The 27,223-nt window shown below is 43.7% G+C and overlaps 1 protein-coding gene across 3 annotated transcripts in view; it reads left to right on the plus strand.

Moving 5' to 3' along the window:
* Positions 1-25,740, plus strand: part of zmym2 (zinc finger, MYM-type 2) — a 45,275-nt gene extending 19,535 nt beyond the window's left edge. For 2 of the 3 annotated variants that reach the window (XM_031798817.1, XM_031798810.1), the window contains exons 2-23: positions 702-1,592; positions 1,737-2,025; positions 2,111-2,273; positions 5,206-5,418; positions 7,939-8,095; positions 8,645-8,760; positions 9,391-9,516; positions 9,765-9,915; positions 13,066-13,238; positions 13,339-13,504; positions 13,588-13,622; positions 13,734-13,866; positions 13,984-14,105; positions 14,347-14,494; positions 14,946-15,083; positions 17,153-17,253; positions 17,622-17,784; positions 17,902-18,056; positions 22,262-22,376; positions 22,746-22,991; positions 23,150-23,288; positions 23,765-25,740. In XM_031798817.1, coding sequence (XP_031654677.1) covers positions 728-1,592; positions 1,737-2,025; positions 2,111-2,273; positions 5,206-5,418; positions 7,939-8,095; positions 8,645-8,760; positions 9,391-9,516; positions 9,765-9,915; positions 13,066-13,238; positions 13,339-13,504; positions 13,588-13,622; positions 13,734-13,866; positions 13,984-14,105; positions 14,347-14,494; positions 14,946-15,083; positions 17,153-17,253; positions 17,622-17,784; positions 17,902-18,056; positions 22,262-22,376; positions 22,746-22,991; positions 23,150-23,288; positions 23,765-23,975 — 4,125 coding nt within the window. In that variant the 5' untranslated portion in view covers positions 702-727 and the 3' untranslated portion in view covers positions 23,976-25,740. The remainder of the gene's footprint in view (positions 1-701; positions 1,593-1,736; positions 2,026-2,110; positions 2,274-5,205; positions 5,419-7,938; positions 8,096-8,644; positions 8,761-9,390; positions 9,517-9,764; positions 9,916-13,065; positions 13,239-13,338; positions 13,505-13,587; positions 13,623-13,733; positions 13,867-13,983; positions 14,106-14,346; positions 14,495-14,945; positions 15,084-17,152; positions 17,254-17,621; positions 17,785-17,901; positions 18,057-22,261; positions 22,377-22,745; positions 22,992-23,149; positions 23,289-23,764) is intronic. The other variant, XM_031798820.1, reaches the window with a different exon arrangement.
* Positions 25,741-27,223: the final 1,483 nt, after the last annotated feature.

A 27,223-nucleotide genomic window follows, 5' to 3' on the forward strand; every position in this document is an offset into this window, starting at 1 on the left:
CGTCCTTCCTAACTCAGTTGCCGGAGAGGAAGAAAACCGCTCAGGGATTTCACATTGAGGCCAATGGTGATTTTTAAATAGTTACAGAGTTTAATGGCTGTGATAGGAGAAAACTGAGGATGGATCAACAACATTGTAGTTACTCCACAATACTAACCTAATTGACAGAGTGAAAAGAAGGAAGCCTGTACAGAATAAAAATCTATATTTTTAAAGTCACTAAAGTAAAACCGAGAAAAATGTCCTTTATGTCCTGAATACAAAGCGTTATGTTTGGAGCAAATCCAACACAACCCATCACAGACTACCACTCTTGATATTTTCAGGCATGGTGGTGGCTGCATCATGATATGGGTATGCTTGTCATCGGCAAGGACTAGGGAGAATAGAGCTAAAGCACAGGCAAAATCCTAGAGGAAAACCTGGTCCCGTCTGCTTTCCACCAGACACTGGGAGACAAATTCACCTTTCAGCAGGACAATAACCGAAAACACAAATATGCACACAAATATTAACTGGGTTTTACCTGAGCTCGTTAATGATTATTTTGTAATCAACCAGGTAGCCTAAACAGAGGTTGGCAGTGTTCCTATTTCTTCACATATATACAGCTTGTACCTGGGATACCTGCACTCAACATGTTTATCATGGACTAGGCTTATGGTAGCTTAGTCCTAATAACGTGTGCTGTGTTTGTGTAGGTGCAGGACAGGTGGTAGCAGCCTAAATGATGGATGGGGAATTGGAGCCCAAGCCTGGGTTAGTGGAGGGGAGCACAACCCCAGCCCCAGAAGAGGAACCCATGGACACAGACACCACTCGCTCCTCAGAGAAAACCACACCCCCCACTGGATCCCAGGCTCCCGTCACCACGGTAACAGAGGAACCCTCCAGGGTTCCGGAGAACAATGACAATGATGACGATGTGGTGCTGGTGGAAGAGGCCCCATCTCCCTCAGGGAAACAGCCCCCCACCCCCTCTGCTACTCCCCCTTTCCATGCTGGCACCCCCGCAGACTGCACTGAGCCCCGCCCCTCAGAAACCGAAACCACGGCAACGGTAAACATGACAACCGCCACAGCAGCAGCAGCCCCCTTCAAAAAAAACAGTCCACCTGCCACCTCATCAGCACCATCCACAGAGCCCATCGTCATTGACGATGAGGAGGATCCCGGGCACAGAGGCTCTTCTTTACTGGCCACAGCCGGAGGCCCCTCCTCTTCATACAGCGGCGGTATCCTGAGCAGCACGGAGCCAGACTCTGAGATAAAGATTGGCAACGTCACAACGCTGGGGCCCTCTGCCGTCGCCACGGCAGCTACAGCAGCCGAGCCAGTGGCAGAGCCTGAGAGGGACATGAATCTGATGATCACCAGTGTGACGTCGCTGCAAGGCGGGGTGGGGGTAGGGGGGTCGGATGTAGCGGAGAAGGGCTTGCAGATTAGCAGCACCTTCAGTCTGAACCCTGAGGCCCGGAGCTCCATCAGCACTACCAGGCTCCCGGCCACTTTCAACCCTGGCAGGGTCAGCAACACCTCCACCACTAGTCAGCCTGTACAGAACGGAGACACAGGAACCCACCAGAGGCCTGGTAGTAAACACAAAGGCATATGGTTTTAACACTACTGTGCTGAACCATTCTATGCTGGCTTACAGCTTCTTTTCACATTGCACCTGTTACGTTGTTTCTTCAGGTCTGCTAAACTTTGTTTGTTTGTGTTTTTTCTCTCCACAGATTCGTGGATATCCCAGTCGGCCTCGTTCCCACGGAACCAGAAACAGACAGGGGTGGACTCTCCGTCGCCAACCGCCTCTCTGCCCAAACCGCCCGGCCCCTCCCCCTCTGGCTCCCAGAACCCCCCTCGCACTGTCAAGGTGACCTGCGCCAATTGTAAGAAGCCTCTGAAGAAAGGCCAGACGGCCTACCAGCGGAAAGGATCCACTCACCTGTTCTGTTCCACCACCTGCCTCTCTGCATTCTCACACAAACCCACCCCCAAGAAGAGCTGCACCATGTGCAAAAAGTAAGAAGAAGTGTCGCTGTGTGTGTTGATATATCAAATGTTCTACTTTATTTCTAGTGTGTGTGTGTTAACGTGTGTCTTCCAGGGACATCACTACAATGAAGGGCACGATAGTGGCACAGGTGGACTCCAGTGAGTCGTTCCAGGAGTTCTGCAGTACAGGCTGTCTGGGAGCCTACGAGAACAAACAGAACCCACCCAAGTCCTCTCTCAAAACCAAGTGCACTGTGTGCGGAAAGCTCACTGAGGTCAGTGCAACACACTATACCAGGGATGGGAAACTTTGATGGGAGTGGGGACCACAGAAAATCTGCGTACCCCCCCACCACATTGCGAGCAAAACATTTTAGCAGCCCCTCTCTTGACAGCGGAGAGAACATTTTTACGTTTTAGAGTTAATATGATATCTGAGTGAGACTGACTAACAAAATTAATGGGGTCCCGGGCCGGGAATCTGACCATGATTACTTAGATTAGGGATGGTCCGCAGTGGCTCGCAGCAGGGTTTTCGTTGGCCGGTAATAGCTGGCTTTTGGCAGATAAAAAAAAAATATATGTATAATTGGCGCCAACCAATTGTCTGGGAGAAGAATAAAACATTTAGAAAACATATATTTAATTGTTTGAAATCTGAAATGTTATTATATATATTATAAGGTATGTCTTACCTTGCTTCAAAGTAGCCCAGCCAAAATCAGACCATATCCGAGGAGGCAATTATTTTATATGAACTTTCTTTCATTGTCCTGTTGCTGAAGGCACAATCCTAGTCATATTAGCAGCCAATGCTAGTTGTTGCATATTAGATATTCCCTCTTTAAAATGTTCTAATGGATTGCATGTGCAGTGCCCTTTTGACAGTGTGCCAGTGGCCATCGAAGGTGAGCATTTGCCCACTGAGTCGGTTACGATGCCGAACTGCAGTCAGACATCTGTGGCATTGTGTTGTGTGACAAAACGGCACATTTTAGACTGGCCTTTTATTGTCCCCTGAACAAGGTGCACCTGTGTAATGAGCATTCTGTTTAATCAGCTTCTTGATATGCTACACCTGTCAGCTGGATGGATTATATTGGCAAAGGAGAAATGCTCATTAACAGGGATGTAAACAAATTTGTACACTGCATTTAAGAAAAAATAAGCTTTAAAATGCATGGAACATTTCTGGGATCTTTTATTTCAACTCATGAAACATGGGACCAACACTTCAAATCAAAACACATTTTATTTGTCACTTGCGCCGAATGCAACCTTACAGTTATATGCTTACTTACAAGCCCTAAACCAACAATGCAGTTTAAAAAAAAAAGTGCTAAGAAAGTATTGACTAAAATAAACTGAAGTAAAAAAATAACTAAATAAAAACAAGAAAAATAACTAATAATTAAGGAGCAACAATAAAATAACAGTAGTGAGGCTATATACAGGGGGTACCGGTACAGAGTCAATGTGCACAGGTTAGTTGAGGTAATTATGGTAAGTTGTAGTGGTGAAGTGACTATGCATGGATAATAAACAGAGAGTAGCAGCAGCGTAAAAATGGGGCGGGACAATGCTAATAGTCCAGGTAGCCATTTGATTAGCTGTTCAGGAGTCTTATGGCTTGGGGGTAGAAGCTTTTAAGAAACCATTTTTAGGGCCTTCCTCTGACACCGCCTGGTATAGAGGTCCTGGATGGCAGGAAACTTTGCCCCAGTGATGTACTGGGCTGTATGCCCTACCCCCTGTAGTGCCTTGCGGTCCGAGGCCGAGCAGTTGCCATACCAGGCGGTGATGCAACCAGTCAGGATGGTTCAGCTGTAGAACTTTTTGAGGATCTGAGGACCCATGCCAAATCTCTTCAGTCTCCTGAGGGGGAATAGGCATTGTCGTGCCCTCTTCACAACTGTCTTGGTGTGTTTGGACCATGATAGTTTGTTGGTGATGTGGACACCAAGGAACTTAAAGCTCTCAACCTACTCCACTACAGCCCTGTTGATGAGAATGGGGACGTGCTTGGTCCTCCTTTTCCTGTAGTCCATGTTGAGTTTATATTTTTGTTCAGTGTATATGTAATTAAAAGTCGCATTAAAGTCTGGCACCTCCCTCCTGTCAGCACCGGTCTGGACATTACAAACTGTAGCCAATACACATAGGCTATCACCTAGACTTTGACATGTAGGCAAATTATTTATGTACATTTACATGCACTTTTTTGTTTTTCTAAGCAGCTTGTGGTTTTCAAATCAATTGAATTGGCTATTTTGGTTAATGGCCTTGGTGCCCTAGCAGATGGCCTTGGTGCCTTAGCAGATGGCCTTGGTGCCCTAGCAGATGGCCTTGGTGCCCTAGCAGATGGCCTTGGTGCCCTAGCAGATGGCCTTGGTGCCCTAGCAGATGGCCTTGGTGCCCTGGCAGATGGCCTTGGTGCCCTGGCAGATGGCCTTGGTGCCCTGGCAGATGGCCTTGGTGCCCTAGCAGATGGCCTTGGTGCCCTGGCAGATGGCCTTGGTGCCCTGGCAGATGGCCTTGGTGCCCTGGCAGATGGCCTTGGTGCCCTGGCAGATGGCCTTGGTGCCCTAGCAGATGGCATTGGTGCCCTAGCAGATGGCCTTGGTGCCCTAGCAGATGGCATTGATAGGCTGGCAGATTAGGCACCTCTTGAAGGCCTTGCCATTTGGCACACCCTTAAGAAAAACTACTGATTCACAACCAAATGTTGAAATTGCACCTTGTGTATTCTACTATTCTAACTCTCAACAGTAAGTTGAGACACTGACTGAGTTCCTAAAAATAAAAAATACACATTTTTTGTAGGGGTGGAAATTGATCCATAGGCCTAAAAAACGGGGCCCATCAATGTCTTAGATCAAAAGAAGTGGGTAGGGGTCGATTTGGACAGAGTATATTCCACTCACTCTCCCTCCGACATGGCTGCGACGGCACAGTTTCTCATCCACTGTGTATGTCCAAGCCTTGAGCCTGGTGTCCATGGTTACTGCATGGAAAACAGTTGGCATCAAAATGGAGGGTGGTTCCCATCTGACCATGGAACAGTTTATAAACAACCACAACAACATCAGCCAGCCACCAGCTAGAATCTCACACCGATCTCACCCATTGCCTGTGTATTCATTCAATATGATTGAATTTTCACACGTTATTATAAATCATTCTTTCTATTCCTTTTCCTCATATCAGATCCGCCATGAGGTGAGCTTCAAGACGGTCACCCATAAAATATGCAGCGATGCCTGTTTCAACCGTTACCGCATGGCCAACGGGCTCATCGTGAACTGCTGTGAGCAGTGTGGTGAATACCTGCCCAGCCGCGCCACTGCTAACCACTTTCTCATCATTGACGGCAAGCAGAAACGCTTCTGCTGCCAGAACTGTATGCAGGATTACAAGCAGGTAACAGCCAGTCAGAACTGTATCAGGGATTACAAGCAGGTAACAGCCAGTCAGAACTGTATCAGGGATTACAAGCAGGTAACAGCCAGTCAGAACTGTATCAGGGATTACAAGCAGGTAACCGCTAGAATGTATCAGGGATTACAAGCACATAACAGACAGTCAGAAGTATATCAGGGATTACAAGCAGGTAACAGACAGTCAGAACTGTATGCAGGATTACAAACAGGTAACAGCCAGTCAGAACTGTATGCGGGATTACAAGCAGGTAACAGCCAGTCAGAACTGTATGCTGGATTACAAACAGGTAACATACAGTCAGAAGTGTATCAGGGATTACAAGCAGGTAACATACAGTCAGAAGTGTATCAGGGATTACAAGCAGGTAACATACAGTCAGAAGTGTATCGGGGATTGCAAGCAGGTAACACAGTCAGAACTGTATCAGGGATTACAAGCAGGTAACAGCCAGTCAGAACTGTATCAGGGATTACAAGCAGGTAACAGCTAGTCAGAACTGTATCAGGGATTACAAGCAGGTAATAGATAGAATATGTCAGGGACTACAAGCACATAACAGAGAGTCAGAACTTTAGAAATGCTGATGATTCAGATACTCAAATAGCCTAAAGATGGCCAGTTTTATTGCTTCTTTTATCAGGACAACAGTTTTCAGCTGTGCTAACATAATTGCAAAAGGGTTTCTAATGATCAATTAGCCTTTTAAAATTATCAACTTGGATTAGCTAACACAACGTGCCAATGGAACACAGGAGTGATGGTTGGTGATAATGGGCCTCTGTATGCCTATGTAGATATTCCATAAAAAAAATCACAGTTTCCAGTTACAATAGTCATTTACAACATTAACAATGTCTACACTGTATTTCTAATTAATTTTGATGTTATTTTAATGGACAAAAAAATAGCTTTTCTTTAAAAAATAAGGACATTTCTAAGTGACCCCAAACTTTTGAACAGTAGTGTATGTGTTATCCATCTACACACAATACCCCATAATGACAAAGTGAAAACATGCTTAATATTTTTTTGCAAATGTATTGAAGATGAAATACAGAAATATTTCATTTACATAAGTATTCACACCCCTGAGTCAATACATTTGGGAGCACCTTTGGCGGTGATTACAGCTGTGAGTCTTTCTGGGTAAGTTCCTTAAAACCTTTCAAAACCTGGATTGTGCAACATTTGACCATTATTCTTTTCAAAATTCTTCAAGCTCTGCCAAATTGGTTGTTGATCATTGCTCGACAACCATTTTCAGGTTTTGACATATATTTTAAAGTAGATTTAAGAGTCAACTCTAACTCGGCCACTCAGGAACATTCACTGTCTTCATGGTAAGCAACTCCAGTGTAGATTTGACATTGTGTTTTAGTTTATTGTCCTGCTGAAAGGTTAATTAATCTCCCAGTGTCTGGTGGAAAGCAGACTGAACAAGGTTTTCCTCTAGGATTTTGCCTGTGCTGAGCTCCATTCCTTTTATTTTTGATCCTGAAAATCTACCCAGTCCTAAATGACAAGCATAGCCATAAGATGATGCAGTCACCACTATGCTTGGAAATATGGAGAGTGGTACTCAGTAATGTGTTGTATTGGATTTGCCCCAAACATAACGCTTTGTATTCAGGACAAAAAGTTAATTGCTTTGCCACATTTTCTTGCAGTATTACTTTAGTGCCTTGTTGCAAACAGGATGTATGTTTTGGAATATTTTTTATTCTGTACAGGCTTCCTTCATTCATTCTAGCAATTAGGTCAGTTTCGTGGCGTAACTACGATGTTGTTGGTCCATCCTCAGTTTTCTCCTATCACAGCCATTAAACTCTGTAACTGTTTTAAAGTCACAATTGGCCTCATGGTGAATTCCCTGAGAGGTTTCCTTCCTATCTAGCAACTAAGTTAGGAAGGACACCTGCCACTTTTTAGTGACTGGGTGTATTGATGCATCATCCAAAGTGTAATGAATAACTTCACCATGCTCAAAGGAATATTCTATATATATATATATATATATAGTATATATATATATATATTTTTACCCATCTACCAATAGGTGCCCTTTTTGCAAGACATTGGAAAATCTCCCTGGTCTTTGTGGTTGAATCTGTGTTTGAAATTCACTGCTCGACTGAGGGACCTTAGATAATTGTATGTCAAAAATCATGTTTAACACTAATTATTTGAGTCGATGCAATTTATTATGTGGCTTGTGAAGTTAATTATTACTTCTGAATGTATTTAGGCATGCCATAACAAAAGTGTTGAATACTTATTGACTCAAGACATTTCAGCTTTTCATTTTTTATTAATTTCTGAATATTTCCCCCCAAAATATTACACTTTGACATTATGGGGTATTGTATATAGGCCAGTGACCACAACATCTCCAATTTAATCCATTTAAAATTCAGGCTGGAGCACAACAAAAACTGGAAAAAGTCAAGGGGTATGAATACTTTCTGAAGGCAATGTATTTGTATTCCCTTATTCCTCTAGCCCCACTCTAAGATGACAATGTGTACTGGCTGTAGTGCCATGGTCAGGTCTAGTGAAGTCACTCACTGCATCGGGGCCAGCGGCACCATGGAACCATACTGCTCCACAGCCTGCATGAACAAGACCAAGATCGCCAGCACCACTACCACTGTCCTCGGTAAGTAGTTGTTTATACCTCACCATCAGTGCATCACTGTCCTCAATTTTCACATTTTTACTTGGATTATAGTTGAACTTTCTGAATTGAACCCTGTCTCACACATTTACATTTTAGTCGTTTAGCAAACACTCTTATCCAGAGCGACTTACAGGAGCAATTAGGGTTAAGTGCCTTGCTCAAAGGAACATTGACTGATTTTTCACCTAGTCTGCTCAGGGATTTGAACCAGCAACTTTTCAGTTGCTGGCCCAACGCTCTTAACCGCTGGGCTACCTGCCACATATTAGTGCACTGCCACTCTCACTCTCCAGTGAGCCCACATCTTACGTCATTCACACTGACTGTTGGTGTGGTTTCTTTGATGTGTGGAATGTGGTAAATTTGGAAGTTGAAGTTGTATCATTTTCTTCTGTGTACATATGCGTTGGCGTGTGGGTGCAGTACAGCAAGTACAATTATAAAGGTGCTGGTACTTACAGTACCTACATTTGATCATACCGTGTGTAGGAAGGTTATGTGTCAAGGGGTGTTTTTGTTTCTTTGCAGACTCGGAGCCCACATGCCACTTCTGTAAGAAGACCTCGTTACCTCAGTACCAGGCCACGCTGCTTGAGGGGAATGTCCTAAACTTCTGCAGCTCAACGTGTGTCACCAAGTTTCAGGTATGTACTGACTCCTTTCTTTATTTTTTAAATATCACCTTGTTAACCAGGACAAAACATTTGAATAAGAATTATAAAAGCCTATTGACAGTTAGGTTTCACGTTAGAAAGAACATGTCTAGCCTCCCGAGTGGCGCAGTGGTCTAAGGCACTGCATTGCAGTGCAAGCTGTGCCACAGAGATCCTGGTTGGAGTCCATATTTGCCCAGCGCCGTCTGGGTTAGGGGAGGGTTTGGCCGGGAGGGATGTTCTTGTCCCATCGCGCACTAGTGACTACTGTTTTGGGCTGGGCGCAATGCACGCTTACACGTTCTCCAGGTGTAATGCTGTTTCCTCTGACACATTGGTGTGGATGGCTTCCGGGTTAAGCAGGCATTGTGTCTAGCGGGGTTGTGTTTTGGGGGATGCACAGCTCTCGAACTTCGCCTCTCCCAAGTCCGTACGGGAGTTGCAGAGATAGGACAAGACTACCAGTTGGATACCATGAAATTGGGGAGAAAAAGGAGTAAATAAAAATAAGAAAGAACATGTCTTGTGCAGTGCAACTAAACAATTAAGAAGTCCCTCACTTTCTGGTTACCTTATCTAGTTTCCTGCAGCTCAAGGAAATGTTTCTTTCTCTCTCTTCAGAATACAAACATTCAAACAGTAACCAATGGACAGACTCCCCTGTCTACAACGAACCACAACATCCAGCTCAAATGTAATTACTGTCGAGGAGCATTCAGCCTGAAGCCTGAAACCCTGGAGTGGGAGGTACATTCACTTTGTGGTCATGAACTTGGTTTATTTAACACAATTATATTATATTTTTAGTTTTAGTTTTTTTAAACATTTTTCTGAAAATTGAGCATTAAAGTTAATTGTACACCTTTTCTGTTGAAGTCTGTGAGTGTACATGCTCAACCTCTCCCTCTGTGTCCAGGATATATATCAAGTGGTCAAGCCTCAATTAAATATGCAGGAGCATTTAACATTGTGTGGGTATGTATTTTTCCCCCCAGGATAAAGTGTACCAGTTCTGCAGTAAGATATGTTGTGAGGACTACAAGAAGCTGCACTGCATCGTCACCTTCTGCGAGTACTGCCAGGAGGAGAAGACGCTCCACGAGACTGTCAAGTTTTCTGGGGTTAAGAGGCCCTTCTGCAGTGAAGGTCTGACAATGACCTCACTCCCTAATCTGTGTCCTTGTCAGCTAGTCTGTTTTGATTGGGAGAGTGAGAGAACCCAGAGTGAATAATACTTGTCCTCATCCCATATTTCTCCATGTCCCTGACATGTTCTGCCACTAGCCTGGGCACTTTAGCCTAGTGCTGGGCAATAGGTCGAAGGAATTCGAATCATTCTCATTTATGTTTTTTTGCGTGACGTCCCAAATGCCTATATTGCAAGAATCAAGTTTTGTTGTATTTTTCGTTTTATGTCCGCTCGTCTCCTTCTCTCCTTCTGTGCTGCATGCACCTTCCCATTTACACCAGAGATCTGTATATAATGATGTGATGCACATGCTTCTGTCCTAACAATGGCAGTCGTCCCAAAGGCGGGAAGGCAAGCGACAAGATTAGGTCCAAAATTAGACCATAAAAACGCATTGGGCTTATTTTGGAAAGATTTTAGCGAGAGTGAAACATCTCGCTTTGCCTCTTCCTTCAGTTTACACAAACACACCAAGCCCTTCCCCCTGCCACTCACATCAACAAAGATGAGCGATCACTTCTTCCTCTCTGACAAACGGTTTCAACTCGCTATTTGTATTTGAGTTTTTGGTCCAACAGAATCGGTCATATGGAGACTGAAACACATTGAGACATTATTTTACTGTAATAGAGGAGAAGTTAACCTTTCTAATGATTCAAATTGAGCGCAGAGCAGACACTACTAAAACGGGAGTATCAATGAACGTTGACTCTGGAAAAGGAATGCTAAGGTTGTCGCGCGTGGCATTGTGGTACCAAGTAGTGCTAGCAGCATTTTAGCCGAAGACTTATACTAGCTGTCTAGTCTGTGTTTTACAAATTTGCAATAAGCATAAAACACAATCATACAGTGGGGCAAAAAAGTATTTAGTCAGCCACCAATTGTGCAAGTTCACCCACTTAAAAAGATGAGAGATGCTTGTAATTTTTATCATAGGTACACTTCAACTATGACAGACAAAATGAGGGAAAAAAATCCAGAAAATCACATTGTAGGATTTTTAATGAATTTATTTGCAAATTATGGTGGAAAATAAGTATTTGGTCACCTACAAACAAGCAAGATTTCTGGCTCTCACAGACCTGTAACTTCTTCTTTAAGAGGCTCCTCTGTCCTCCACTCGTTACCTGTATTAATGGCACCTGTTTGAACTTGTTATCAGTATAAAAGAAACCTGTCCACAACCTCAAACAGTCACACTCCAAACTCCACTATGGCCAAGACCAAAGAGCTGTCAAAGGACACCAGAAACAAAATTGTAGACCTGCACCAGGCTGGGAAGACTGAATCTGCAATAGGTAAGCAGCTTGGTTTGAAGAAATCAACTGTGGGAGCAATTATTAGGAAATAGAAGATATACAAGACCACTGATAATATCCCTCGATCTGGGGCTCCACGCAAGATCACACCCCGTGGGATCAAAATGATCACAAGAACGGTGAGCAAAATTCCCAGAACCACACGGGGGGACCTAGTGAATGACCTGCAGAGAGCTGGGACCAAAGTAACAAAGCCTACCATCAGTAACACACTACGCTGTCAAATCCTGCAGTGCCAGACGTGTCCCCCTGCTTAAGCCAGTACATGTCCAGGCCCGTCTGAAGTTTGCTGGAGAGCTTTTCGATGATCCAGACGAAGATTGGGACAATGTCATATGGTCAGATGAAACCAAAATATAACTTTTTGGTAAAAACAATGAATGGGGCCATGTATCGTGAGATTTTGAGTGAAAACCTCCTTCCATCAGCAAGGGCATTGAAGATGAAACGTGGCTGGGTCTTTCAGCATGACAAGGATCCCAAACACACCGCCCGGGCAACAAAGGAGTGGCTTCGTAAGAAGCATTTCAAGGTCCTCGAGTGGCCTAGCCAGTCTCCAGATCTCAACCCCATAGAAAATCTGAAAGTCTGTGTTGCCCAGCAACAGCCCCAAAACATCACTGCTCTAGAGGAGATCTGCATGGAGGAATGGGCCAAAATACCAGCAACAGTGTGTGAAAACCTTGTGAAGACTTACAGAAAACATTTGATGTCTGTCATTGCCAACAAAGGGTACATAACAAAGTATTGAGATAAACTTTTGTTATTGACCAAATACTTATTTTCCACCATCATTTGCAAATAAATTCATTAAAAATCCTACAATGTGATTTTCTGGATTTTTTTCCCTCATTTTGTCTGTCATAGTTGAAGTGTACCAATGATGAAAATTACAGGCCTCTCTCATCTTTTTAAGTGGGAGAACATGCACAATTGGTGGCTGACTAAATACTTTTTTGCCCCACTGTATATAGAATTGTCACTCAATCTCATTCTGAGAAATAAGGCAGGCCACTAGATTTCAACATCTGAACAAAGTGGACATGCTTACAGTTGGAGACGAACAGAAGGGTGTGTTCATAACCATTCAATTGTACTACCCTGTTAGCTAGCAAACAGATCCAAGTTGGCTAAACTTGAAATATAAAGATTAGATGGCTACTCACTAGCATGCGAGCTTGTGTTTGAGATCGGGGTTAATTTTCTATAGCTTAATGCCTGCCAGAAGTGAATGTGCATTATGCATGGTTCTGGTTAAATTTGTAATAAAAATTGTATTTTAATGGACAGACTTGAAAGCCAGATCAACCTGCTTTTTTGCAATAATCACTGATCTATTTTGATAAAATAATTACATTATTAGTAAAAATCTGTCGTTCTGCCCCAGAACAAGGCAGTTAACCCACTGTTCCTAGGCCGTCATTGAAAATAAGAATTTGTTCTTAATTGACTTGCCTAGTTAAATAAAGGTTAAATAAAAAATGAGTGGGTCTTATGGTTGTGGAAGACTTATATTCAGCCTAGATATAACTTCACAAGACCTGAATTCATTAGATTATTGCTGACTGTTTGTAATGCAGTGGATTTGACCTTTAATTGTACAACAAAGCTTATTTAGAGAATATTTTTCTTTTGAATGTATATATATATCGTGAATTGCCCAGAAGTTAGAAAATAATTGCCCAGCCCTACTTTACCCAGACAACACATGAGTGTATAAAGTATGTTTGTCACTTGAGCATTGACATCGTATAACCTCTAAACGTTGTTGTCCCTATTTCCCCTCAGGTTGTAAGCTGCTGTTCAAGCAGGACTTTGCCAAGCGGCTGGGTCTGAAGTGTGTCACCTGTAACTACTGCACTCAGCTGTGTAAGAGAGGAGTGACCAGGCAGTTGGCTGGGGTGTCCAGGGACTTCTGCAGTGAAACCTGCGCCAAGAAGTTCCACGAGTGGTACTACAAGGTCAGAACGCGTACCTAAATCAGTCTCACTATGAAAAATCATATTTCTCAAAATTGTGCATCCAGGAGGTGATTTGTGTGTTTCCTGTTATGTCCACCAGGCGGCACGCTGTGACTGCTGTAAGGTACAAGGGAACCTGACTGAGTCAGTGCAGTGGAGAGCAGAGATGAAGCACTTCTGTGACCAGCAGTGTCTCCTCCGCTTTTACTGCCAGCAGAACGAACCAAACCTGGCAACGCAGAAGGGCCCAGAGAACACCAGACTTGGTACTAATTTGTGTGCATTTAGACTTTTTGAAAACAAGTGCATCTGTGTGGTTGACTTACTGAACCATGTTTTCTATTGACAGGATTTGGAATACAAACTGAGGCAACCAACATTGCGGTGAGGAAAAAGTACTTAATGTTACAACCCTATAAACGTTACAGCACAGCTGACTGTAAGGTAAGGAATATTATTGTCCTTCTTTAACAAGTATCATCTATTATCTCCTAGATGTTGAGTCAGCCGTACACCGGTGGAGGGATCCTAAAGGATGTGAAGAATAAAGCTGTACTCTGCAAGCCTCTCACTATGACCAAGGCCACCTACTGCAAACCACACATGCAGAGCAAGCTCCTACAGACAGGTAGACACCTCAATATTACTGTTTGGGAAATCGAAGGTCAAACTGTGCGGCACATTATGTCTCTCACGAAGTAGTATGTCCTTGGTTTGACCTTTTGATCTGTGTGTCTGTCTTCAGATGAGGATGACTGGGTGAAGAGGGAGTACATTCCTGTGCCCATCCCTGTACCTGTGTTCATCCCAGTCCCCATGAACCTCTACGCCCAGATCACACCCATTCCCATCACACTACCTGTCCCGGTAAGAAACAACCTGGGCTCCATGGAACCAATGGAATAGTCCCAAAAGTGCAAATCCTGAATACTTTTATGCAGAAGTGTGTCCGATGATTAGAACTCTATTGCTGTTCACATCTTGTAAATATGAGGACAACCATGGATAAGGTGGAGTGGATATTTACTCTCGAATGAGTCTTTCCAGTATTTAACACAAAAACAGTCCCTAACCAGCCAGTGGTCCCTGTCTCTCCCTCCTACCCCAGGTTCCAGTGCCAGTGTTCCTGCCCACCACACTGCAGGGCACAGAGCAGATTGTCCAGACCATGAACAAGCTGAAGGCCAAAGTCCCCACTGACCCCCATGAGGCTGACCTCTCCATGGCTGAGATGATTGCAGAGGACCAGAAGCCAGGTACACACACAGAAAGAAAGCCGGGTACCGACTTAATATATTCCATTTAGCAAACTCTGCGACTTAGAATCATGCGTGAACACATTTTGCTTATGGGTGGTCCCAGGAATCAAATCAACTAACCTGGCGTTACAAGCACCATGCTCTACCAACCTAGCTACAAAGAACTTCACATCCACAGTTCCAAAAGTGCAAACTCAGAACTAAATCAAGCGTGACTCAAATACTTTTAAGCGTGTCCAATGATTAGAACTCTATTGCTGTTCACATCCTGAAACTCAGTGATTGGTATTTTGTTATATGAGGACATGAAACAAACCACGGCGCTTATCCATTATCCATGGCTACCGGTATGCATCTTTGTCTAGCTGACTGGGATGCACTTCTCTGCCTCATCACTGCAAGCTGCCACAGATGAAATGTTGATTGTTGTGTTGTGTGACTGTTTCAGATGTGAAGGTGAAGAGGGAGCGAGGAGAAGGAGAGGCCAGGTCCAGTAGCAGCAGCTCCAGTAACAGCAGCTCTGAATCGGAGGCTGAGGAGGAGAAGTATGAACCAGATCTGGACCTGGAGAATGACTTTCCTCAAGGTACGACTACTGAGCAGCATTTGACCACCCTGACACTGAGACACTTTCTAGTCCTGTCCTCTATTGTGGAAAATGATATTATTTGACTGCTCTCTGTCTCTCAGTACAGTGGAGAGGTGCTAAACAATATCACCATGTGACATGGGTGTTTAAATTTTTTTTTATTATGGCATATCAGACGAAGGGATTCATTTAGGTGTATTTATAATCAGAAGTGCATTCAGAAGGCCAGGTGTAGAATTACATTAAAATACCTAGAAAATACAATAATAATATAATAAAGAACCTAGCTAATACAGGACTAGAATAAAGAACCTAGCTAATACAGGACTAGAATAAAGAACCTAGCTAATACAGGACTAGAATAAAGAACCTAGCTAATACAGGACTAAAATAAAGAACCTAGCTAATACAGGACTAGAATAAAGAACCTAGCTAATACAGGACTAGAATAAAGAATCTAGCTAATACAGGAATACAATAAAGAACCTAACTAATACAGGAATACAATGAAGAACCGAGCTAATACAGGAATACAATAAAGAACCGAGCTAATACAGGTATACAATAAAGAACCGAGCTAATACAGGAATACAATAATAATACAATAAATAATCTAGCTAATACAGGAATACAATAAATAATCTAGCTAATACAGGACTACAATAATACAATAAGGAACCTAGCTAATACAGGAATACAATAAAGAACCTAGCTAATACAGGAATACAATAATACAATAAATAATCTAGCTAATACAGGAATACAATAATAATACAATAAATAATCTAGCTAATACAGGAATACAATAATAATACAATAAGGAACCTAGCTAATACAGGAATACAATAAATAATCTGGCTAATACAGGAATACAATAATAATACAATAAATAATCTAGCTAATACAGGACTACAATAATACAATAAATAATCTAGCTAATACAGGAATACAATAATACAATAAGGAACCTAGCAAATACAGGAATACAATGAAGAACCTAGCTAATACAGGAATACAATGAAGAACCTAGCTAATACAGGAATACAATAATACAATAAATAATCTAGCTAATACAGGAATACAATAATAATACAATAAATAATCTAGCTAATACAGGAATACAATAATAATACAATAAGGAACCTAGCTAATACAGGAATACAATAAATAATCTGGCTAATACAGGAATACAATAATAATACAATAAATAATCTAGCTAATACAGGAATACAATAATAATACAATCAATAATCTAGCTAATACAGGAATACAATAATACAATAAATAATCTAGCTAATACAGGACTACAAGAATACAATAAGGAACCTAGCTAATACAGGAATACAATAAAGAACCTAGCTAATACAGGAATACAATAAAGAACCTAGCTGATACAGGAATACAATAATAATACAATAGAGAACCTAGCTAATACAGGAATCAAATAATAATACAATAGAGAAGATAGCTAATACAGGAATACAATAAAGACCCTAGCTAATACAGGATTACAATAATAATACAATAGAGAACATAGCTAATACAGGAATACAATAATAATACAATAGAGAAGCTAGCTAATACAGGAATACAATAAAGAACCTAGCTGATACAGGAATACAATAATACAATAAAGACCCTAGCTAATACAGGATTACAATAATAATACAATAGAGAACCTTGCTAATACAGGAATACAATAATAAAACCTACGTAATATAGGAATACAATAATAATACAAATAAGAACCTGGCTAACTGAGCCCGTGACCAGCAGCTCTGGACTACGTGTTCATTAGAGAGAAGGTAGTTATGTAGCAACAGCTGTTTGATTCAATTCACCCGCACCCCTTCTGGTAAAGGCCATTGCTAATTCACTCATTCACCTCCCTCTCCATCTGTCTGGCTTGCTTTGGCACAGCACAGTTCGGTCCAGATTGGTTCAGCTCAGTCCGGCTCACTTTAGCTCTGCCTACCTCTGTCGAACTCCAGTCTGGTGGGCTTTGAATTGGCTCATCCCTTACCTGTGTCCGTTTGTCCTGTCTGTCTGTCCTGTTTTAACCCCAGACCCTTTTCCTACACTCGAGAGCCTGGACGTGGATATGGGGTTCACCCTGCCCCCTCTCCTGGCTGAGGAGAAGGATGAGGTACCCAGAGCCAGGAGACAGGTACACTACTCTAACCACCCTGACCCCTTTCATCTACCTAACCTTTCATTTCGCTCCAGTTGGAAGCAGAAGTGTGCCCAACGATTAGAACTCTATTGCTGTTCACAACCTGCCCAGGGACTGCAGTTGAAAATGAGCCGGGTGGCTAAAACCGGCACTTTTACTGAAATGTTGATTCATGTCCACTGTCCTTGTAAAAATAAACTCTGTGATTGTTATTTTTCACATGAGAACATGAAATAATAAACCATGAATGATGTTCTTATGAAGATAAACATATAAAATGGTGGAGTGGATAAGATCTCCCACACGAAGGCTTCCACCGAGACATTACAAGTCTCATTCATAGGGCTGTGTGCTTATTTCAGGGACATAAGAGGCGAGCTGTAGAGGGAGACCCCTCTCCCCCTATGACAGAGAGGCGCTCGCTACCCCTGAGGTCTCACTACGGGGTCAACGCCTGGAAACGGTGGGCGCTGTCCTCGACTGACCAATCAGGTGACGCTAAAGGGAAAGACAGCCTCAAGCAGGGTGAGTAAGCTCCGCCCACAGAAACTATTATCGTACATCACTTGGAACCACTGGACATTCTGTATGAAAGGTGCTATATAATTAAATTGGTAAGAGATTATAATTATTTGTCCTCAGAATCTCCACCGGCCCGGTCGAAGAGTAACCTGCTCTCTCTAAAAGCGTCAGAGCTCAGCCTGGCCTTGTCCCGATTCGTCCGCGAGGTACGGCGGCCCAACGGAGAGCGCTACGCCCCTGACAGCATCCTCTACCTCTGCCTGGGCATTCAGCAGGTCAGTCACCTCCCTGTTTCGTTTCCCCTCCTCGGTCACCTTCTGTAGCCTGGTTCCATTTCAGTTTTCAGCCCTTTGCTCCTCCCCCATCAGACAGTGTTCACAGATCTGACAGATACTACTCACAGATACTACTATACATTTTATTTATTTTTTCTTCTCCACCTTTATTTAACCAGGTAGGCAAGTTGAGAACAAGTTCTCATTTACAACTGCGACCTGGCCAAGATAAAGCAACGCAGTTCAACACGTATAAAAATACAGTCAATAATACAGTAGAAAAATAAGTCTATGTACAATGTGAGCAAATGAGGTGAGATAAGGGAGGTAAATGCAATAAATAGGCCATGGTGGCGAAGTAAATACAATATAGCAATTAAAACACTGGAATGGTAGATTTGACAGTAGATGAGTGTGCAAAGTAGAAATACTGGGGTGCAAAGGAGCAAAATAAATAAATACAGTAGGGGAAGAGGTAGTTGTTTGGGCTGTTTATAGATGGGCTATGTACAGGTGCAGTGATCTGTGAGCTGCTCTGACAGCTGGTGCTTAAAGCTAGTGAGGGAGATAAGTGTTTCCAGTTTCAGAGATTTTTGTAGTTCGTTCCAGTCATTGGCAGCAGAGAACTGGAAGGAGAGGCGACCAAAGGACGAATTGGCTTTGGGGGTGACAAGTGAGATATACCTGCTGGAACGCGTGCTACGGGTGGGTGCAGCTATGGTGACCAGCGAGCAGAGATAAGGTGGGACTTTAGCTACCAGAGTCTTGTAGATGACCTGGAGCCAGTGGGTTTGGCGACGAGTATGAAGCGAGGGCCAGCCAACGAGAGCGTACAGGTCGCAGTGGTGGGTAGTATATGGGGCTTTGGTGACAAAACGGATGGCACTGTGATAGACTGCATCCAATTTGTTGAGTAGGGTGTTGGAGGCTATTTTGTAAATGACATCGAGGATCGGTAAGATGGTCAGTTTTACAAGGGTATGTTTGGCAGCATGAGTGAAGGATGCTTGATTGCGAAATAGGAAGCCAATTCTAGATTTAACTTTGGATTGGATATGTTTTATGTGAGTCTGGAAGGAGAGTTTACAGTCTAACCAGAGCCATCCAGAGTAGTGATGCTGGACGGGCGGGCAGGTGCAGGCAGCGATCGGTTGATGAGCATGCATTTAGTTTTACTTGTATTTAAGAGCAGTTGGAGGCCACGGAAGGAGAGTTGAATGGCATTGAAGCTCGTCTGGAGGGTTGTTAACACAATGTCCAAAGAAGGGTCAGAAGTATACAGAATGGTGTCGTCTGCGTAGAGGTGGATCAGAGACTCACCAGCAGCAAGTGCGACATCATTGATATATACAGAGAAGAGAGTCGGCTCAAGAATTTAACCCTGTGCCACCCCCATAGAGACTGGCAGGGACCCGGACAACAGGCCCTCCAATTTGACACACTGAGCTCTGACTGATAAGTAGTTGGTGAACCAGGCGAGGCAATCATTTGAGAAACCAAGGCTGTTGAGTCTGCCGATGAGGATGTGGTGATTGACAGAGTCGAATGCCTTGGCCAGGTCAATGAATATGGTTGCACAGTATTGTTTCTTATCGATGGCGGTTAAGATATCGTTTAGAACCTTGAGCGTGGCTGAGGTGCACCCATGACCAGCTCTGAAACCAGATTGCATAGCAGAGATGGTACGGTGGGATTCGAAATGGTCGGTGATCTGTTTGTTAATTTGGCTTTTGAAGACCTTAGAAAGGCAGGGTAGGATAGATATAGGTCTGTAGCAGTTTGGGTCAAGAGTGTCCCCCCCCTTGAAGAGGGGGATGACCGCAGCTACTTTCCAATCTTTGGGAATCTCAGAGAGGTTGAACAGGCTAGTAATAGGGGTTGCAACAATTTCGGCAGATCATTTTTAGAAAGAAAGGGTCCAGATTGTCTAGCCTGGCTGATTTGTGGGGGTCCAGATTTTGCAGCTCTTTCAGAACATCAGCTAAGGCTTGGGCGAGTTGCTGTGGGGGGTGCAGTGCTGTTGACCGGGGTAGGGGTGGCCAAGTGGAAAGCATGGCCAGCCGAAGAAAAATAATTGAAATTCTCAATTATAGTGGATTTTTCGGTGGTGACAGAGTTTCCTATCCTCAGTGCAGTGGGCAGCTCCATGGACTTATTCTCCATGGACTTTACAATGGCCCAGAACTTTTTTGAGTTTGTGTTGCAGGAAGCAAATTTCTGCTTGAAAAAGCTAGCCTTGGCTTTTCTAACTGCCTGTGTATATTGGTTTCTAACTTCCCTAAAAAGTTGCATTTCATGGGGGCTGTTCGATGCTAATGCAGAATGCCACAGGATGTTTTTGTGTTGGTTAAGGGCAGTCAGGTCTGGAGAGAACCAAGGGCTATATCTGTTCCTGGTTCTACATTTCTTGAATGGGGCATGCTTATTTAAGATGGTGAGGAAGGCTTTGTTTTAATAAAAAAAAATGTACACCCCATTTTCTCCCCAATTTCGTGGTATCCAATTGTTTTTTAGTAGCTACTATCTTGTCTCAACGCTACAACTCCCGTACGGGCTCGGGAGAGACGAAGGTTGAAAGTCATGCATCCTCCGATACACAACCCAACCAAGCCGCACTGCTTCTTAACACAGCGCGCATCCAACCCGGAAGCCAGCCGCACCAATGTGTCGGAGGAAACACCGTGCACCTGGCAACCTTGGTTAGCGCGCACTTCGCCCGGCCAGCCACAGGAGTCGCTGGTGCGCGATGAGACAAGGATATCCCTACCGGCCAAACCCTCGCTAACCCGGACGACGCTAGGTCAATTGTGCGTCGCCCCACGGACCTCCCGGTCGCGGCCGTTTATGACAGAGCCTGGGCGTGATCCCAGAGTCTCTGGTGGCACAGCTAGCGCTGCAGTACAGCGCCTTTAACCACTGCGTCACCCGGGAGGCCCGCAAGGAAGGCATTTAAAAAAATAATAATAACCAGGCATCCTCTACTGACGGGATGAGGTCGATATCCTTCCAGGATACCCGGGCCAGGTCGATTAGAAAAGCCTGCTCGCAGAAGTGTTTCAAGGAGCTTTTGATTGTGATGAGTGGAGGTCGTTTGACCACTGACCCATTACGGATGCAGGCAATGAGGCAGTGATCGCTGAGATCTTGGTTGAAAACAGCAGAGGTGTATTTAGAGGGCAAGTTGGTTAGGATGAGGGTGCCTGTATTTACGGCTTTGGGGTTGTACCTGGTAGGTTCATTGATCATTTGTGCGAGATTGAGGGCATCAAGCTTAGATTGTAGGATGGCCGGAGTGTTAAGCATGTCACAGTTTAGGTCACCTAGCAGCACGAGCTCTGAAGATAGATGGGGGGGAAATCAGTTCACATATGGTATCCAGAGCACAGCTGGGGGCAGAGGGTGGTCTATAGCAGGCGGCAATGGTGAGAGACTTGTTTTTAGAGAGGTGGATTTTTAAAAGTAGAAGTTCAAATTGTTTGGGTACAGACCTGGATAGAAGGACAGAACTCTGCAGGCTATCTCTGCAGTAGATTGCAACACCGCCCCCTTTGGCCGTTCTATCTTGTCTGAAAATGTTGTAGTTAGGGATGGAGATTTCTGAGTTATTGGTGGTCTTCCCAAGCCAGGATTCAGACACAGCTAAGACATCCGGGTTGGCAGAGTGTGCTAAAGCAGTGAATAAAACTAACTTAGGGAGGAGGATTCTAATGTTAACATGCATGAAACCAAGGCTTTTACGGTTACAGAAGTCATCAAAAGAGAGCACTTGGGGAATAGGAGTGGAGCTAGGCACCTAGCTAGGCTAGGTGTTTGTGACGAGATGCAGGGTTGGGACGGGGAGTCAGTCAGACTGGCTGATGATGTCATAGTTTCATAGGGCTGCAGTTAGGATTGATGGAAGAGGCCTTGGTTCTGAATGATGCATTTACAGTGTAACCATGGTGATGTGGCATGCTGGTTCTCATTCTCATCAGACAAGCGTTGCTTTATTTGGAAGAGACACCTCTATTTCTCACTACTCTCCTTTCATATTTTTTAAGACGTGTCCAATGATTAGAACTTTTGCTGTTCACATCCTGAAACATGGTGTTGACTATTTATAATATGAGGACACCATCTATATTCTTCACAATCTCATAACCAGGTCTAAGTTTGGCTTTCCACAAGATTTTCCCCTAGTCCAGTTATTCTCTGTTTGTCTGTAGCATCTGCAGGCCAAAGGCAGGAAAGATGAACTGTTCAGTGACTCGTGTTTCGAGCCGTTTGGAGAGGAGCTCAACAAAGTCCTCAAAGACTGGCAGCCCAGCGTGATGCCAGATGGTAAATAAATCCACTTACACTTTATCACTGCTCAATTCACGTCTATCAACTGAATTATCTTCAGCACACACTCCATCTATGCTCTTTATGGTAAGGTTTTAGACCTGGAAGTGTTTGTTTTTAACTGCAACTCCGTTGTAGACCTACCCGCAGTGTCCAATGATTAGAACTATTTTTGCTGTTCACATTCTGAAACAATAGTGATTGCACTATATTTATGATATGAGGACACTGTAGACATGATCAGTCTAAAACCACATTCATTTGTAACAGCTTTTGTGTGGATCAGTGTTTGTGTTAATGTTATGTCCAGAGGGACTGTATTATGATCAGTGTTGTTAACAGTTATCGGTCTGTCTATACCCCCAGGCGCTCGGTGGGGCTGTGTGGAGGAGCAGTGCCTGTGGAGCTGTAAGCTGCTTGGGGAGCAGAGTCCTGCAGCATTGCTGCGCTCCCTGGTCTATCTCAACACCAAGTACTTTGGCCTGCGCACCGTGGAGCAGCATCTGTGCCTTTCCTTTAGTAACGTCTACGGGCCAGACCACACAGACCCAGCCACACAGGAAACCACTGTCTGCATCCGAGTCCCCTCCATCTCCTCACAGGACCACCCCTGTGAGTCTGACCACTAAGACACACTTACACACACACACACACACACACTGTTGTGGTCAAGTGCATCTTTTTATCAGCATTTTTTAGATGTGCCTATTTTTGTGCCAGGGCTCCTGTCATGTTGTTAATCCTCCCTGTCTGTTTGTGTCTGTGAGTAGTACAAACAGGGTCCAGGAAGAGGAAACGTAAAGAGGACAGTGACCCGGCCTACGAGCCAGATGACGGCTCAGGAAGCTCCAGCCACTGTCCAGTCAAGAAGCATGAGGGCAGACTCTACGAGCTCTACCGTTCCAAGTGGTGTGTCCCTTTTCTCTTCTATGACCTCGACTTTCTCAAGTGGTCAATTTACCTTACTACATTGTGGTCATTTATGTGTTGAATGTCAGGGACCACTGCACAGCAAATATGCAGGTTAGTGTTTTTCGTCAGGAATCTTGTTCTGGAGGCAGGTCTGCAGAGTGGTCACTAACTGGTACAGCCACAAAGTCATAAAATCTGAATTTAAACCTAACCTTAACCACACTGCTAATCCTAACCTTAAATTAACTTAGACTTAAATTAAGACCAAAAAGCTCATTTTTGTTTATATGAACTTTTACAATATAGCCAATTTTGACTTTGCAACTGGCCCATCTAGTGGAAATCGCCCAGTTCTGCCTCTAGGACAAGCTTCATCCCAATCAACGTCAATCTGCAACAAATGTATTGGCCCAAATGTAGCTCCGTAGCTATAATTTCATTTGTGGTTAATGTGGTCATTCCTCTCTCTGCAGCCCGGGGTTGTTGAGGCAGCGTATGGATGTGTTCTATGTGCAGCCAGAGGCATCGGGCTGCAGCAGTGACAGTGACAGATCCCTGTGGTTCTCCTCTACTCCTCTGGACCGCAGTGTCCTGGAGAGCATCCTCACCCCTCTCCTCCTGGTCAAAGACATCTACAGAGAGTGCCATCTAGAAGAGGAGGAGGAGGAGGGAGGTGGGGAATAGAGTCCACTCTTCCTCTCCATCTCAGAGAAGAGGAGGATTAGGGTCCTCTTTTCTTCCATCCAGTCCCATCCTCAACAACATAACAACTGGGTTGCTGTATTCTCTACCTTTTACACCATTACTCCACCATTACTCACCGATCTCAGGCCAGCTGTGAGTGTACAGTGGATGTCAGGTGAGAAGGAACTACACATCGTAGAAATAGAATGTATAGAACGGGCGTACCCATTTAAGTTAATAATGGCTTAATCGGTGGGCTGGTGGTGTTAACCAGTCAAATTGTTAGGGTTAGAGGTTCCAAGCCGTTCTATTCATTCTATTTCTATGCTGCACATTCCCAGAGCTGATTGGAGGAAAGCGTTTCCCTGAAGGGCCAAGGAAGGGGACTCGGTCTGCAAGTAGCTAGGGGCGATATTGGGAGTGTGTCGTGTGAAAAGCAAATTCCCCATGAACTGCTGCTCTTCCTTCCGTATGGGAAGTCCATTCACGTGATGTAGCATTACTTACTAAGCCCAGATTGGGCTGCTATGCTGTGTAAATATTTCTGAAAGTTAAGTAGGGGATGGGAAGAGACAGATAGACATCCACCAGAATCCATCCCACTGAATCCTCCTCAGCTTTGACCCCCAGAAGCCTTTTAAAGATAAGACATTTATTTATTGCGGTTGATTGATTGGTCTTGGTTCTATTGTATGTTTGTTCTTTGTACGCCGGGATGGGATGCGTGTTCCATTGTGATGCGTGTGTCATTTTTCTCTCCTCCGTTAAGAGCATTAATTAGTTGATGAATTAAACCTGCTGCAGCCTGGAGCTCTCCTGTGTCTCTGTCTTTCCCGTTTCTTTGTTCTGAGGGTGGAGGTAGGGGTGGCTGCAGGGGTATTGTCTGGGGCTTCAGAAGATCTGCAGGGTTTTGTCTAGAGGGGAGACAGCTTTTATCAAATTTACTTTTCGTAGCAGGTTTAAGGGAAATTACGCCGCCGGTTAGGAGAATCAACGTAGCAGGTTAGGAGAATTAGGTTAAGGTTATGAAAATGGTTAGGGTTAGCAAATTTGACAAAAGCTGTATCCCATCTACATGGCCAAGTTGCCGGTACAAGTATGAAGGAGATGGTATACTGCCTAAAGACTACATATTTTGTCTGTTTTAATCCCAGTGTATTTTGTTTTGTCTCATTGAAGCTATTTGATGTTGATTATTTAGTTGTAAACGTAGCACTTGATAATGGGTGTTGTATTACTCCCAGCTAATGAGTTATATTCTGTTAACATGGCAACTGTTTGTGATGTAACTAGGGTGGACAGATCTCTTTCAGGATTAGCACATTATAGACATGCCTGGTGACATTTTCCAAATTTACTCCATCTCCAGGCATCCAAATTACACTAGAAAGCTCTGCATCTCCTTAACTTATTTATGTTTTTTATTACTGTTACCCTTTTACATTTTATTTGTATTATTTTCTATCAATAAATTACAAGCGAATACCTCGTTTTTACGTTGACTTCTGAATAGGATTTTGTTTGATTTTTCTTTGAATGGCACCTATCTTGCCTTCCATGTACTGTCTGTGGACTACGCTTCAAGGCTGGAGAATGTCTGGATGGAGCCTGTCAAGGAAAGGAGTCACAATTGGTTCTGTGACTAGCCGGCTGGCTCCAAAGCCTAATGTGAATGTGCCTGTGTGTACTGAAAGTGTGTGTAACTTCATGCCAGGTTAATTCAGTGTGTGGCCAAATTGATAAAAATAAATAATTTAATTTCTTAGATGTTTTACATTGCTTATATCTCTTACGTGCACGGTTGTGAAGCTGTGTGATGTGTCCATGCGAGTGAGACCTCACTGGCTCTGTCTGTGGCGTTAACACATGGGCCCTCACCTGTAGTGGGGGCAAATCGTTTCCTGGGTACTAAGGTGAAAGGCCCATTTCTGTTAGGTGGCAGACAGAAGTGATAAAGGGGTGTTGCATGTCGACAACTCTGGGGGTGCATCTCAATAGTCTAAAAGCAACACCTGAGGAGGAGCCAGTTAATGGAAGCCATGTTAGACTATTGAGACTCGCTCACGGAGAAGAGGCGGGGGGATCACTTGACAGGAAACGATGATGTAAAGTTATGAAAAGTTTCAAGTTCAGTAAGGACTTTCCATGAAAAGCTTGGTGTTCCATTCCTATTTTCTCACTAGATTGAAATGTTAATGTCTTGCCATACAGTATCATCTTGAGGATGACATTCTAGTAAATGATCCATTGTTAGATGTAAAGTGATTGGGGTCGACTCAGAATTGTCCATTGATTTCTAAAACATGTTATTCTTATTACTGTTCAGTGTTCATATTGTTATGAAAAGTATTCTGAACAATGGTATTGAATATATGTTCCCAATGGGGGGCGCTATTGCCATGAGCGCACACATGTGCCATTGACCCATGCATAGAGGTCCGTATGGTGCCTAAACTCTTGATTTATTAACATCACAGCAAAAGGCTGTGTTAAAATAATACCCATCATTCCACACCTGAGCACTGCTATGCTGAGCCCCACGACAGGGTGTCTGAAAGATGCTGCAGTGTTTCCCCTGTGTGTGTGACTGATGTAAGACCTTAAAAGCCATCCCTAAAAGCCATCCCACTAGTATGTCATAGACCGCTGTAACCCCACCAGAGTGTAGGCCTAAGCATTATCAGTGTAAAATGTATCTAGATATCTTTTAAAAGGTCAAGCATAAAATTTAAGGTGTTTTAAAAAGACAGACAATTTCATCATGAGCATTTATGTAAAATGTATGATAAACCCCTCATTTCTTTTTTTTGTTTTGTCTTTTTTCGTGTCTTTTTTGTTGTTGTTGGGAAGTGTCAGCTTTTTTCTTTATTTTCTATCGGTTAGAGTTGGCCAGACTCCAATAACTTGTCCCATTGATCTAAAGCTGAAACGGCCCTGCGCGCTCACAGCCAGCCCTGAGAGAGAGCGGATCAGGTGTAAAAACATTTTTCACCCTAGTGTTTTTTTTTGTTTGGGCTCAATCCCCGGTTCTTTCAGGGGGCACAAAGGAAGAGCTGCACTCAGCAGGGTCATGTGGTGAACCCTGCGCCCCAGGCGACGGGCAGACTATAGGTGGTGATTAGGGCCTCTAATGTGTGATGAATTCTTTTCGAATCACATGATATGAACTAATGTCGCCATTTAATTATAAAACAACAGAGTGGGAGGGGGGGTGCAGAGCGTACACCTGCACCGGACCATGGGGGGGA

This window comes from Oncorhynchus kisutch, linkage group LG2 (genome assembly GCF_002021735.2).
Source record: "Oncorhynchus kisutch isolate 150728-3 linkage group LG2, Okis_V2, whole genome shotgun sequence".
Classification (NCBI taxonomy): Eukaryota; Metazoa; Chordata; class Actinopteri; order Salmoniformes; family Salmonidae; genus Oncorhynchus; species Oncorhynchus kisutch.